We start from the raw sequence: 15,290 nt of genomic DNA on the forward strand, positions 1-15,290 counted from the left end.
TGTAGATAGTGGATTCTGTCCAACCATTTTTTTTTTTTAAATAAGTCACATAGAGTATCAAGTCCTAAAATGAAATGATACATTCAGATGGTGAATGTAGACTGGTTTTTTTTTTTTTTTTGGTGCCAATTTAAATAGTTTTATTAGACATTCCATTTTCTACCTCATTTTGACACTGCATTTTCCATTTAGGATACAGTGCTTATAAAGTGCAATATTTTTTATTTTAACTGCACATGTTCCATGTTCAAAGTATTTTGAACATGCCCAGTAATTGTAGCAGTTTAAATTTAAAAACTGCCAGGAAACTTTGCTAAATTTGGGTCCTTCAAATGTTTCCCTGTGGAACAATGTTACACTTCTACTTGGACTGACTTAATCCACCTTTTCGATGGTAGGCCCTGAAGAAGCACCACCAGATGGAGGAGCTCCACCACCAGGGAAGCCCCCAGGCATTCCTCGAGGCATGCCACCAGCACTCTGGTACAGCTTGGTAATGATGGGGTTGCAGACTTTCTCCAGTTCTTTCTGCTGGTGTTCAAATTCTTCCTTCTCTGCAGTCTGATTCTTATCCAGCCAACTGATGATTTCATTACACTTATCTAGAATCTTCTGTTTGTCCTCATTATTGATCTTTCCTTGAAGTTTCTCATCTTCAACTGTTGCTTTCATGTTGAAAGTATAGGACTCCAGTGAATTCTTGGAGGAAACCTTATCTCTCTGCTTCTCATCTTCTGCTTTGTACTTCTCAGCTTCCTGGACCATGCGTTCAATATCTTCCTTGCTCAAGTGGCCCTTGTCATTGGTGATGGTGATCTTGTTCTCCTTGCCTGTGCTCTTATCTACAGCAGAGACACTGAGGATACCATTGGCATCATTGTCAAAAGTGACTTCAATCTGAGGAACACCACGAGGTGCTGGAGGGATGCCTTTAAGTTCAAACTTCCCAAGCAGGTTGTTATCCTTGGTCATGGCCCTTTCACCTTCATAGACCTGAATGAGCACACCGGGTTGATTGTCAGAGTAGGTAGTGAAAGTCTGTGTCTGCTTGGTAGGAATGGTGGTATTACTCTTGATGAGGACAGTCATGACTCCACCAGCAGTCTCAATACAAGGGAAAGAGGCGTGACATCCAAGAGCAGCAAATCATGAACATTCTCAGACTTGTCTCCAGACAGAATGGCTGCCTGGACAGCTGCACCATAAGCAACAGCTTCATTGGGGTTAATGCTCTTATTCAGTTCTTTTCCATTGAAGAAGTCTTGCAGGAGCTTGTGAATCTTGGGAATTCTGGTAGAACCACCAACCAGGACAATGTCATGGATCTGTGACTTATCTAGCTTAGCATCTTGAAGGGCCTTTTCTACAGGGTCCAGGGTGCCTCTGAACAGGTCAGCATTTAATACTTCAAATCGAGCACGGGTAATGGAGGTATAGAAATCGATTCCCTCATAGAGAGAATCAGTCTCAATACTGGCCTGAGTGCTTGAGGAGAGGGTGCGCTTTGCCCGTTCACAGGCAGTACGCAGACGCCTGACAGCTCTCTTGTTCTCACTGATGTCCTTCTTGTGCTTTCTCTTAAACTCAGCAATGAAATGGTTGACCATTCTGTTATCAAAGTCTTCTCCACCCAAGTGGGTGTCTCCAGCTGTTGATTTTTGACTTCAAAAATTCCATCCTCAATAGTGAGGATTAACACATCAAAAGTACCACCTCCCAAATAAAAAATCAGAACATTCCTTTCAGTGCCAACCTTCTTATCTAGCCCATAAGCAATAGCAGCAGCAGTTGGTTCATTGATAATTCGAAGCACATTGAGACCAGCAATGGTTCCCGCATATTTTGTTGCCTGTCGCTGTGAATCGTTGAAGTAGGCTGGCACTGTGACCACAGCATTAGTAACAGTCTTGCCGAGATAGGCTTCTGCAATTTCCTTCATTTTAGTCAGAACCATAGAGGACACCTCCTCTGGGTAGAAACTTTTTGCCTCTCCTTTGCACTCTACTTGGACCTTGGGTCTGCCACCACGAAGGGCCAGTGCTTCATATCAGACTGAACAACAGCATCATCAAACCTATGCCCGATTAGATGTTTGGCATCGAAAACTGTATTCGTGCGGTTCATTGCAACCTGATTCTTTGCAGCATCCCCAATTAATCGTTCTGTGTCGGTAAAAGCAACATAGCTTGGCATGGTTCTGTTACCCTGGTCATTGGCAATTATCTCCACCTTTCCGTGCTGGAAGACACCCATGCATGAGTAGGTGGTGCCAAGATCAATACCAACTGCAGGTCCCTTAGACATGGTTGCTTGCTGGTAGGCCCAGCTGTGCTGGCAACAAGAGCGCACGAATGCCGCAATCTGCCTCCGCATTCAATGAGACCCTGTAGACTGTTTTGTAGCAATATAATATTAAGAATTTTTAACCAGCCAGGTGCAGTGATGTATGCCTTTAATCCCAGCACTCCAGTCAGAGGCAAATGAATCCCTGTCAGTTCCAGGACAGCCAGATCTGTGAAGAGAGACCCTGTCTTAGAACAAAACACAATACCAAAAACAAACAAAAAAAAACCCAAAGCAAATAAAACAAAAATCAAAAGGAAGAGGAGGAGGAGGGAGAAGGAAAAGGAGGAGAAGAACTCTTTGATGGTACTGAACAAGGAACTAGAAAAAATATTTAATTTATTGGAGCTGAAAAATTGTATTACTCACCTGTCTATTTTGGGATGCATGTATCAACAACTTGAAAACCTTGTGCTTCAAAATGACAAATGTGGTATGTACTCACTCAAATATGGATTTTCGACATGAAGCAAAGGATCATGAGCCTACAATCCACGCCACCAGAGAAACTAGGAAACTAGGAGGACTGTCAAAGAGGCATACATGGTCCCCCAGAGAAGGTGAACAGGATAAGATCTCCTGAGCAAATTGGGAGCATGGGAGGAGGGGAGAGAGACTTAGGAGAGAGAGACAGGAGAAGAGGAGGGGGAAAGGAGGATGTGAGGGAACAGGAAGATTGAGTTAGGGAAAGAATAGAGGAGAACAAGAAAGATATATCATAATAGAAGGAGCCATTATAGGTTTAAAGAGAAATCTAGTACTATGAAAATGTCCAGAGATCTACAAGGATAAGTCCAACTAACAGTCTAAGCAATATTGCAGAGGTTACCTTAAATGCCCTTCCCCGATAATGAGATTGATTTCTACCTTATATGCCGTCCTAGAGCCTCATCCAGTAGTTTGATAGAAGCAGAAGCAGACACCCACAACTAAACATTGAACAGAACTCCTGGAATCCAGTTGCAGAGAGGGAAGAGTGATGAGCAAAGAGTGATGACCAGGCTGGAGAAACCCACAGAAACAGCTGACCTGATAGCTGGAAAACCAGCATAGGACTGACCCAGATCCCCTGAACATGGGTGTCAGTTAGGGGGCCTGGACAGTTTATGGGACCTCTGGTATTGGATCAGTATTTATCCCTAGTATATGGATGAACTTTGGGAGTTCATTTCACATAGAGGGATACTTTCTCAACCTAGACACATGGGGGAGGGCCTAGGCCCTGCTACAAATGACATGACAGACTTTGAAGATGCCCCATGAAAGACCTCACCCTCCCTGGGGAGCAGAAAAGGGATGGGATGGAGTTTGGGGCAGGGAGTGGAGTAGGGGAGGGAGAGGGAACTGGGATGGACATGTAAAGAAAGCTTGTTTCTAATTTAAATTAAAAAGAAAAAAAAAGACAGACAGAAAGAAAGAAAACTTTATGCTTTGCCACACCCTTTAGATTATTGACAAGCAGAAGCCAGAGACTAAGCAACACATTTAGAAACTAATAGACACTCTGCCTTTGGGAGTAATCACACACACACACACACACACACACACACACACACACACACACACACACACGCACACAGGCTAGTATAGAGACTGGGCACATAAAATAACGCAAACCTTTCTTCAGACATCTTTGAATGGCAAAGGTAAACTTTTTTTTTCTTTTGTGATTTCTATAATATGGGAAGGGGAAAAATGCATGTGTAATTGTCAAGTGAAATGATGAAGTTCCATTTCTTCAACACAGAAGGAAACTTTACACCTCAAAATTTTATTCTTTATCTCCAGCTCTTTAAAGCAATGTTTCAGTCTGTTTCTAGATCCAGAAACAGCCGAATTTTACAGAGATTTTTATTTGTTTGTTTCACTGATTGTAGATCTTGTTTTTGGAAGTGTATGTAGCCAAGGGATTATTTTCTTTTTCATCAACTAAGATATGGCAGAATTGAAGGCTTTATCCCTGCTATAGATGTTTTGGGAGAAGATGGCTGACAAGGAAGTATTCACTTTTATTTGTGAGGTGGGAGATCTTTTACCCAGTTTGGATTTTCTTCATCAGGAGTTAATAGAACAGCTGTGGGTTCATCTCCCCCAGCCCATTCCAGGACTCTTGTCAGTCATTCTGAGTGTGTGAGCAGGAAGCAGCACTGAACTGGCAGGGCGGGTGAGGGCTGGCTTGCTTGCTCAGTGTGTCCTAGCTTCTTGGTCTGAGTTTCCTCAAAAGTGCTTTTAGTTAGCTTAGGTGTGACGAGTCACCAAAGGTCATTATTGTCATTCTAGGGTTATACTCAGAGCCTTTGTGGTGTTGTATCATTTTCTCTTGTTACACCCTGTTCATTTTCTGTACCTGTCACCAGCATTTGAAATTACATGTTGCTCATGTGTTTATTCAAGGTCTGTCTTCTCCAGAACATTGAAAGTCCGATCTCACTGTTTTTTCTTTATGTGATAGAGAGGTCAAGCACATGCATGCATGTTTGGGTTAAAGGATGGGGGCATCAGTGGGAGACATGGGAGTAGGGGAGGGAGCAGGAATTGGGATTGATATGTAAAACATGATTATTTCTAATTTAAATAAAAAAGACTATTTAAAAAAGATGTATGGTATAAGACTAGTTCTGCTACTTATTTTGTGAGCTCAGAAACTGCTTTCTATGCCTCAGTTGCTCACCTGCAAAAAAGTAGTACCTACTTTGGGGGACTGGTGCAATTAAATGAATTAATGTATATATTAGTATCTGGCTCATTGTTAAATGAAACAAAATCCAAACAACACTCTATGACTGTTAGGAATGGTTGCTGTTGTCTTACCAATGTGCATAGTAGTATTATATAAATGACACATACTATATAATCAATAAATTTTTTGCTGAGTTAATTAGTGAGGGGAAAAATGGTTATGATTATTGTATTAAAGAAAGAAGGAGGGAGTGCTAGATTTTATCATGTCCTGCAGAAGGAAAGAGCTGTGAGAGTCATGACAGTCACTGAAGGAATACTTTCCTGGGCTTTTATGGCCATGGTCGTGACTAGATTGTGTGATGAGATTTTTCCAAGTGGGGGGGTTCTTCAATGTTCAGGTAATGATCTATATTACAACACCAGGTATCAACCAATCATATCTCAGTCTTGAACAGATTTTTTTCTATAACCATTTAGTCTTTCAGGAAGGAAAACAACAGCAACAAATAATACTATTCAGAATGGCCCTTTTATGTTAGAATCATGAGATTTGGCTGTCCCTGGTTGTTTCTTATGAACTCCAGAAGCATTCAGGACCAGAGCAGAAAGTTTTCTAAGATTTTAGGTTTCTTTGTCATGTGCATTGGTACAGACTTGTTCACACTGGGCTACTAGGGAGCTTGCAGTGAGTGCTCAGATATGGTGTGCTCAGGGCTTGGAAGGGGCAACTCCCAAGAGGAGATGAGCTCAGCATTTACTCAAGTGCAAGCTCTGTGTTCAGGACAATCAAAGGGCCTTGCTATTCATCCAATGCTAAGCATCTGTGTGGAGAAAGTACTTGCCTGAAGGAGAAGCCAATCCATTCTACATCCAGTGTCAGGAAGTACCTTCCATAGGGAATGGTCTCCAAAAAGCCAGTTCACAAACTACGATAAATCCTGGTTCCACTGCCAGTGGCCCCATAAACTTTATATAGGGGGAGGGACTTAGTCTTGTCTCAACTTGACATGCCAAAGTTTGTTGATTCCCCATGTGAGGCCTTACCCTTTCTAAGGAGTGGACAGGAGGTTAGGTGGGGAGGAAGGTAGGGGGAGCAGGAGGAGGAGAGGGATGGGGAAACTGGTAAAAAAATAAAATAAAGTAAAAACCCCAAAACTTTATAAAAAAAAAAAAAAAAAAAAAGGAAGTACCCTCAAGGAGAAACCAATCCATCCTATATCCAGTGTCAGGAAGTACCTTCAAGTGGAAGCCAATCCATCCTACAAATAGTGTCAGGAAGTATCCTAAAGGAACATTTCCCCCACCAGAGCATTGGAAATGTTCCTGCAGGTAGAGATGGAAGGGTATGTGGGGAAGTTTTCATTTCCCACCAACATATTCTAGTTACAGTGTACATAATGAACACAGACAATTTTTATCTGTCAATTTAAAAAATTAATACATGATAAAAGAACTTTTTATTCACCACTCCAGGCAAGGAAATTATTTGAAATAATTTTAAAAACTGTTTCCTTTTCTTATATGTAGCATGAAAAGGAAAGTGACAATTGAAATGATGTTTCAAAATATATTAATGCAAATGTCAAAACAAACAATTTTATAACAGCAGGATTTTAAATGAAGATCTGAGAAATATAACAGATCCCATGTAAACCATATGACAGACATTCTGTTATGGGTTCTACCACTCTTGGCACATAGCTGCATCTATAGTAAAAATGTCAACAATCTGTTTATTTATTAATAAATAATTAATAAATATAATGAAAACCTAACTAGAGTGTAGAAAGCAAAAGCTTAGGGTTTAATGGCATGATAACTAGAGCACTTTTGTAGTACAATTTCCACAATATAATTGAACTTTGGGGGTCAGCACCATCTTTAATTAGTGGAATTTTCCTTATCACTATGAGTCAACTGGAATTTTTATTTAATATGGGGAAAGACAGAAAGGCTGACCTTCATTCTTAATAAGGCACAATATTAATGCTGGCAGAAAAATTGCTTCAGGCACAAATAGTAGGTGAGCTACCTAATGACCAGTCATTGAGAATCTAAATACAAACAACCCTCAATACCCCAGATGTTCACACAAGTAATTAAAGACAATTTGAAATTGTGGCTGTGGCTCTGTACTGTGATGTGTCAATGGTCCAGCATTCTGATCATTCAAGATTTTGACCATCTCAGATGTCATCTTGATCATCTTTCTCATCTTTCATGCTAAGATAAAATAGAAAAATGCAGTGGCTTGCAATAAGAAGGGCTTTTCTTTTCTTTTTTTTCCAACAGAGGCACAAACTCTGACTTCTACCTAGAAGACTAGCAAATGCAGACATTAAGATTTGTTTTTGTGTATTCTCCCTCGTGTGTGTGTGTGTGTGTGTGTGTGTGTGTGTGTGTGTGTGTGTGTGTGTGTGTGTGTGTAGGCACTTCACTAAGAACCAGATGTATGTCTGTTTCAACTTTGCCAAGATGTTATTAACAAGACTGAGTTTCTCTTTGACTCAGTGCAGCACAGTGAGGCCATACAGTTGTCTGCTTTGGGGTCAATTCCTGTATTAAGTCTGTGGCCTGGGACACCTTTAAAGCCTTGGTTTCCTCATCTGAAAATGATCATGGTAATACTAACTTAGGATTCCTGTGTGGGCTAAATGTAACAAACTTAAGGTTTGTAAATGGAGATTACTCCACAGTATATAACATTATTATTTCTTTATTAAAGAAAAGAGAAGAGTAGTTAATTGAATTTTCAGCATTCTTTCAACTTCAAGAAGCCTTCGAGTCTCTCTGTTTTACACTAGGTTATACATACTTGCAGAACTTAACTAATCAAGGCAGTTCTTTACATTGTTTGCCCTATTAGAAAACAATAGCAGAGAGAAATTTAAAGAGCCTCCAACTTTATATAAGCTACAGAATGTGTCATAGAACTCTTGATTTAAAGATGTGGGAAGAATGTTCTTGTCCGGTTCTCAGTTGCTTTCAAAGAAGTCAAGATGGGGTTCTGGAAATCTGAGATGAATGTATATGTTACATTGACAGGAGGTCAGATATTCAAAAAACAGGAAAATTGATGAAGCTGTGTTGAATGACAGGAACACAGAAGAAGGATTCCAAATATAACCAAACCATCACTAAAGAGATGATGAGGCTCAAGATTCAACGGCCTGTGGGATTTAAGAACATCAGAGGCCTGTTAAGTTTGCTATCATCAATGACTTAAAAATATATTGGCATAGGACAGAAAGAGGAAATGTACATTATGGCACAAAGTTGTTCCGTATACCTACTTACCAAGATAATGCATGTGGCTTTGCCCCTTGTATAGGGAACTTAGACAAACTGTAGGGTCAAGCTGTCCAAAAGAGGAGACAGTAGGACTTCTTGAGTGGTGATGGAAATACTGACTATCAAAACAAGCCAACATAAGAAAGAAAAAGATCACTGTAGGATAGGCAAAGTATTCCTTTAAAGTCTTACCTTTAAAAACATCTAGGTAGAGAATTGAAAGGTTAAATTGATTTCTGTAATGTCTTCAAAGGGGAAGGAGAACTCAGCAACTGCTTGGATGAGTGTATTTACAATACATTACAGAGCATGCACAGTTACACTACACTAGATTAATTAATAAAAGATTATTAATAGTCACTGATATTGTAGGCCCATGTATTTATTAACTTAGTTTTAATAAGTTGACTAAATTTTCTAACCAAGTACGTTACAAAGCAATAAAAACTTTTTAGAGAAAGGAATGGATAGTGACCCTTTGATGGTTGTGCCATCTGTTTAATAGATTAATGATAAACATTGTCACAAGATGAAGATAGAACAAAATGGATTGCAAACAATAGGGGTCTTATGAAATGTATTTAAAAATATTTATGTGAGTACACATGTATGTGTACTTGGTTGTAATGTGAAATGTATTGCTAATTGTTAGCTATCATCAGAAAGTGTGAAAGACACTTATAGAGGTGGAAAATAACTCAGTATGAATTTAGAAAAACCAATTGATTGCAGTACATTGAGCTCCATAGAGACAGCGCCGGGGCAAGCGCAAGGCGGACCGGCACTGGGCGACTCTGTGCCTCGCGGACAAAAATCAACTGAACATGGGCAAAGGAGATCCTAAAAAGTCGAGAGGCAAAATGTCCTCATATGCATTCTTTGTGCAAACTTGCCGGGAGGAACACAAGAAGAAGCATCCGGATGCTCTGTCAACTTCTCAGAGTTCTCCAAGAAATGCTCAGAGAGGTGGAAGACCATGTCTGCTAAAGAAAAGGGGAAATTTGAAGACATGGCAAAGGCGGACAAGGCTCGTTATGAAAGAGAAATGAAAATCTACATTCCCCCCCAAAGGGGAGAACAAGAAAAAGTTCAAGGACCCCAATGCACCCAAGAGGCCTCCTTCGGCCTTTTTGTTCTGTTCTGAGTATCGCCCAAAAATCAAAGGAGAATACCCAGGCTTGTCCACTGGTGATGTTGCAAAGAAACTGGGAGAGATGTGGAACAACACTGCTGCAGATGACAAGCAGCCCTATGAAAAGAAGGCTGCCAAGCTGAAGGAGAAGTATGAAAAGGATACTGCTGCTTACAGAGCTAAAGGGAAACCCGATGCAGCAAAAAAGGGGGATGGTCAAGGCAGAAAAGAGCAAGAAAAGGAAGGAAGAGGAAGATGATGAGGAGGATGAAGAGGATGAGGAAGAGGAGGAAGAAGAGGAAGACGAAGATGAAGAAGAAGATGATGATGAATAAGTTGGTTCTAGCGCAGTTTTGTTTTTGGTTTTTTTTTTTTTTTTTGTCTATAAAGCATTTAACCCCCCTGTACACAACTCACTCCTTTTAAAGAAAAAAGAATGGAATATAGGGCTGTGTAAGATTTGTTTTTAAACTGTACAGTGTCTCTTTTTGTATAGTTAACACACTACCGAATGTGTCTTTAGATAGCCCTGTCCTGGTGGTATTTTCAATAGCCACTAACCTTGCATGGTACAGTCTGGGGGTTGTAAATTGGCATGGAAATTTAAAGCAGGTTCTTGGTGCACAGCACAAGTTAGTTATATATGGGGACAGTAGTTTTTTTGGTTTTCTTTTCTTTTTTGGGGGGGTTTTTTTTCCATCTTCAGTTGTCTCTGATGCAGCTTATACGAAGATAATTGTTCTGTTAACTGAATACCACTCTGTAATTGCAAAAAAAAAAAAAAAATTGCAGCTGTTTTGTTGACATTCTGAATGCTTCTAAGTAAATACAATTAAAAAAAATTAGCCCTTCTTAGGAATATTGTGAAAGTCTTATACCATTCATACATAGTTATATATTTATTAGAAGATTAGAAAAATAAACTTTACTAAAGAAATTTAACATTTTAGTTTAGTATTCTTTTCTTACTTTCATTTATTATTTTATTCTTAATATGCCTTCATTATATTTTGAAGTGGCTGGAAATTATTTACCCAGTTGGGTTATTTTTTTTGTCTCTTGGTCATAAAATCTGTCTTTGATGCACAGCATAGCTTAAGAAACAAAAAACAAAAAACACTTAAACAAATATACCTCATAACTTAGTGTGCTTTTCCCATACGGTCTTAGTATATATTTCCAATATTCTGCATCATTATAAAATGTTACTAGAGTTTTCTTTTCAGCCAGGTCCTGCTGCTTCAGCCCCAAATGAACACACAGAGAAGCTATATCAATTTATTAAACTGTAGGCCAATGGCTAGGGCTTCTTATTGGCTAGCTCTGTATTAATTATTAACCCATTTCTTTTAATCTATGTATTTCCATATGGTCTTGTCTTACTGGAGAATGCCTGGACCTGTTACTCCTTTTTCAGCTACATGCCTGCCTTTCTCAGATGTCTCCTTGTCCCCTAGTCCCTCCTATCTTCCCGCCTCTATTGGCCAAACAGTGTTTTATTCATTAACCAATAATAGAAATATATATAAAGAAGTACATCCCCCACCAATGAAAGGGAGGAGCTGTTTTTCATAAAGAAAATAATTACATGTTTATAGACATCCATATTTTCTGAATTATTTCTGACTTCTGCTAGGTGGTTACACCTCTGACATCACTGGTATTAGTTTCATACTCTGAATTCTTATAGTCAAAGGTTAAAGTCAATATTATCAGTTCAGTGTCTCCTGCATCAAATACATAAATAGAGTTAGTTGCTTCTTGCTGGTGTGAAAGTAGTGATGGTGAACATCGTTGTTAAATCACAATCACAGTTACAGATAATTTTGGCAATGAAAGCAAGGAAAAGGGGCTAAGAATGTGGTCTTGACTAGGTAACTGACTGAGTGGCTAATACAACTGTATAAGATTATTAAGATTACAAAAATATTTCAAAGAGCTATGGACATGAAAAATATTTTAACTGCTGTTCATGTTTTGCCGTGCATTTACCAAGAAATCAAATACTAGGAAAGCTTCAAATGTAGGGTAAAATTAAAGTGCATTGAAAACAGGGAACAACACTAGCCTGACAGATAGGTAGCAGAGCTGGGACTCTGTAATCTAAGAGACCTCACAGAAATGTTCATTTTTTTGTATTCTCAGAACTATTGAAGTAATGCCCATGAGACACCAGGCCCTGATGAACTCTACAGTAAGCTTTAAAAGCTATCATTGAAGAATTCAGAACTGGCGGGGTTGTTAGTAGTCACAGAATTTAGTATGCAAAAACAATTGCAATTACAGTGTGCCACCTAGCAGGTGACAATTATGTCGCATATGTGATTGGTCTACCCTGTTCTGAGATTAAGAATGAAAATGGTAGAAAATTGTATAACAATATAAAAGAATACCACCATAATTCCTGTACTGAGTTTTATACATTACTATTCAGTTAAGAGTTTAACTTTGTGTTAACAGGTCTAGTCATTGCCCTTTTATTTGTCTGGAGTAACAACTCAAAGAGGGAGAAATGTATTTTGGAGATAATTGTGAATTATTTCTCTTTTTTCCCCACAGTATTATTTTATTAATATGCAGATATGGTCAATATATGTCTGCTTTCTATACCTTCCTTTTGCAAATTTAGATTTGGAGCAAGGAATTCTCACTTCAACCATGATATTCCAAAACTCATTTGTATTATTAGTCTTTAATGTTTAGAGCAGCTTTTGGCTTACAGAACGAACAAACAAACAAACAAACAAAAACAGGTACATTATCATATGTGCGGTTTTTAAAGATTTTCTTCCATTCCCTAGCTTATGTTTTTAGGTGAGAACAATTTCTTTTTTTTTTTTATTACATTATTTTATATTTGTATTGTTATTTTACATATTGATCCCAGTTCCCTTTTCCTCTTTACCTCCCTCTCTTCCTCCTCTCCTCCCTCCCTCTTTTGCTGTCTCCCACCCTTGCATGAACCCCGACCACCATCCCCTCCCATCTGCCCCCCCACTCCACATGTAGGGTGGTGCCCTCCAGGAGCAGTCCTCTAAATCTGTCAAGATATTTGGAGTAGGGACTAGGCCTTTTCTCCTGTCTCTAGGTTAAGGCAGTTATCCCTCCATGGGGGATGTGTTCTCAAGGTCCTTTTATGCACCAGGAATACATCCTGGTTCCACTGTCTGAGGTCCCTTAGACTGCTCAGGCCTTCTAGCTGAGACCCATATTCAAGAGGTCTGAGTCAGTCCCATGCTGGATTCCCAGCTATTAGTCTGGAGGCCCATTAGCTCCTCTTTGTTCAGGTAAGCAGTCTCTATGTGTTTCTGCAGCCTGGTCTTGACCTCCCTCTCTGCATCTGGATTCTAGATCAGCTCAGTGTTTAGTTATGGCTGTTTGCTTCTGTTTCCAACAGGTGCTAGGGCTCCATGATGGTGGATGAGTTAGTCATTGATCTCATTATCAGGGAAGGCCACTGTTGCTCAAATTGTGAGTTGGGGGTCAGTTTTGTAGGTCTCTGGACATTTCTTTAGGTTCAGTTTTCTCTTCAATCCTATAATGGCTTCCTCTTTTATGTTCTCTATCTCCCTCCCTCTCTCTTTCTTTCTTTCTCTCTCTCTCTCTTTCTCTCTCTCCCTCTCTTCTCTCTCCTATTTCTCCCCTGACTCAATTGTTCTAGTCCCACGTGCTTTCCTCTCCTCCCCTTCTCTTCTAGCTCCCTCTCTACTCACTCCCCCCATCCCCCCCCCCCGCTCCCCATGTGCTCTGGAGAACTTGTCCCTTCCCCCTTCTGAGAGGGACCTTATATGAATTTCTTAGAATCCCAGCTCCTCTGGTGGTGTGAATTATAGGCTGGTGTCCTTTGCTCTATGTCTAAAATCTATATATGAGCAAGTACATACCATGTTCCTCTTTTTGTGATTGGGTTACCTCATTCAGGATGGTTTCTTCAAGTTCCATCCATTTGCTTGAGAATTTCAAGATTCCATTGTTTTCCCCCCACAAAGTAGTATTCCATTGTGTAGATGTGCCACATCTTCTTTATCCATTCTTCACTTGAGGGGCATCTAGGTTGCTTCCAGGTTCGTGCTATTACAAATAATGCTGCTATGAACATAGTTGAGCATATGTCTTTGTTGCATGGATGTGGATCATTTGGGTATATGCCTAAGAGGGGGATTGCTGGGTCCTGTGGTAGACTGATTCCCATTTTCCTGAGGAACCTCTATACTGATCTCCAAAATGGCTGTAGAGTATGCACTCCCACCAGCAGTGAAGGAGTGTCCCCTTTCTCCACATCCTCTCCAGGATAAGTTGTCATGGGTGTTTCTAATTTTAGCCATTCTGGCAGGAGTAAGATGGTATCTCAAAGTTGTTTTGATTTGCATTTCCCTGATAGCTAAGGATGTTGAGTACTTTCTTAAATGTATTTCAGCCTTTTTGATTTCCTCTACTGAGAATTCTGTCTTCAGTTCTGTACCCCGTTCTTTAATAGGGTTATTTGTTGTTTTGTTCACTAGTTTCTTGAGTTCATTGTTTATTTTGGAGATCAGCCCTTTGTCAGATGTAGGATTGGTGAAGATCTTTTCCTAGTCTATAGGCTGCCGTTTGGTCTTGTCAACTGTGCCCTTTGTCTTACAGAAGCTAAAGTTTTAATTGCAATAGATTTATTGAGGACACCGAATGAAGCTAAAATACAGTTCTTCATCTCCAAGTCTTGTGCTAACATGAGCAATTATTGCATTTGGTATTTATTCCCCAAAAGTTGGCTGTGTTTATTGCAGAAATAGGACTTTTAGAAAATCATGCTTGAACTTAACATAATGAGAGGGTCTTAAATTTTCTTTTGTATTTGTGTTTTTAGCTCACCCATCATTTTTGCTTCTTTTAACACTTAAAATAAATTATTGTTTCATTTTATCTTCAAACATATAATGAAAAATGTGCTGTACTTTGTGTGTATGTACCCATGCGATGCATTTGTACATACACATACTCACCTTTGCTCTTGATTCTGTGTGCATTTGTGTTAGCATGTGCATTTTGCTGGGCATCTTATTTATGGCTTCATGTATGCCGGGAATAGCTTTGCCTCTGAGTTCTATTATACTAGGGCTATTATATGTATGTTTTTTGCTTTTTGATATTGGCTTTGTGTGAAGAATGGTGGTGCTAAGAATTGAAATCCTTAACTCACACATACTAGGCCAGTACTCTACAACTGATCTATATTGCCAGCTTGTAAGTGTTAAGGATGAATAAAGTGACCATTTGTCTACGTGTTAACCGCTGTCCACTTTCTCCAATTTTGTGTTGTTAAAAACTATAAGATGTAGTTTTATCACTAATATACTTGCTCATAATAAACTGTTGAATTTTATCTGTTTTTAAGAGAAATTATTTCAGTATTTTACTATTCATTTTGACATATGCCATATATTTTTTTATTGTTAGCAGTCACTATTAGAGAACTTGTTTATTTTCCTTCATTGAACAGAAATGTGTATATTGAATTTTATTGAATATATTTTTTGCTTTTATTCAGGTGATTATGCTGCCTTAATTAATATGTTCTGATGAGGTGAGTCATGATTCTAGGTTTTCTAATTTTGAAGTAATTATGACTTTAAAAAATAAAGTTAACTTTACAGTAAGAAAGTCAGTCTGTAATGATTGTCTGTTTTTAAAGTGCCCCCCTAGGGAATGTTGTTCTTTTCCTGTGTTTGTCAAACCATCCTTATTTAGTATGAATGTCAAGGTTATGTAAGACTCATAGCTAAGGAGTCTTTCTCCCTTCCTTCTTTGAAGGGACTTGCATGTGACCAGAACAATCTGTCTTTGGATGTTTTAACACAGTTTT

The 15,290-nt window shown here is 39.1% G+C and overlaps 2 protein-coding genes across 3 annotated transcripts in view; one reads left to right on the plus strand and one right to left on the minus strand.

Moving 5' to 3' along the window:
* The window catches only part of Lhfpl3 (LHFPL tetraspan subfamily member 3), a 488,475-nt gene that overhangs the window by 5,851 nt on the left and 467,334 nt on the right, over window positions 1-15,290 (plus strand). The gene's annotated exons all lie outside the window — the stretch shown is intronic.
* LOC127214401 (heat shock cognate 71 kDa protein-like) lies at window positions 274-2,364 on the minus strand. Its single transcript, XM_051174830.1, is given in 4 exon segments — window positions 274-1,112; window positions 1,115-1,658; window positions 1,661-2,022; window positions 2,025-2,364. Coding segments are annotated over 4 exon segments (1,923 nt in total). The 5' UTR covers window positions 2,305-2,364; the 3' UTR covers window positions 274-375.

This window comes from Phodopus roborovskii, unplaced genomic scaffold (assembly GCF_943737965.1).
Source record: "Phodopus roborovskii unplaced genomic scaffold, PHOROB, whole genome shotgun sequence".
Classification (NCBI taxonomy): Eukaryota; Metazoa; Chordata; class Mammalia; order Rodentia; family Cricetidae; genus Phodopus; species Phodopus roborovskii.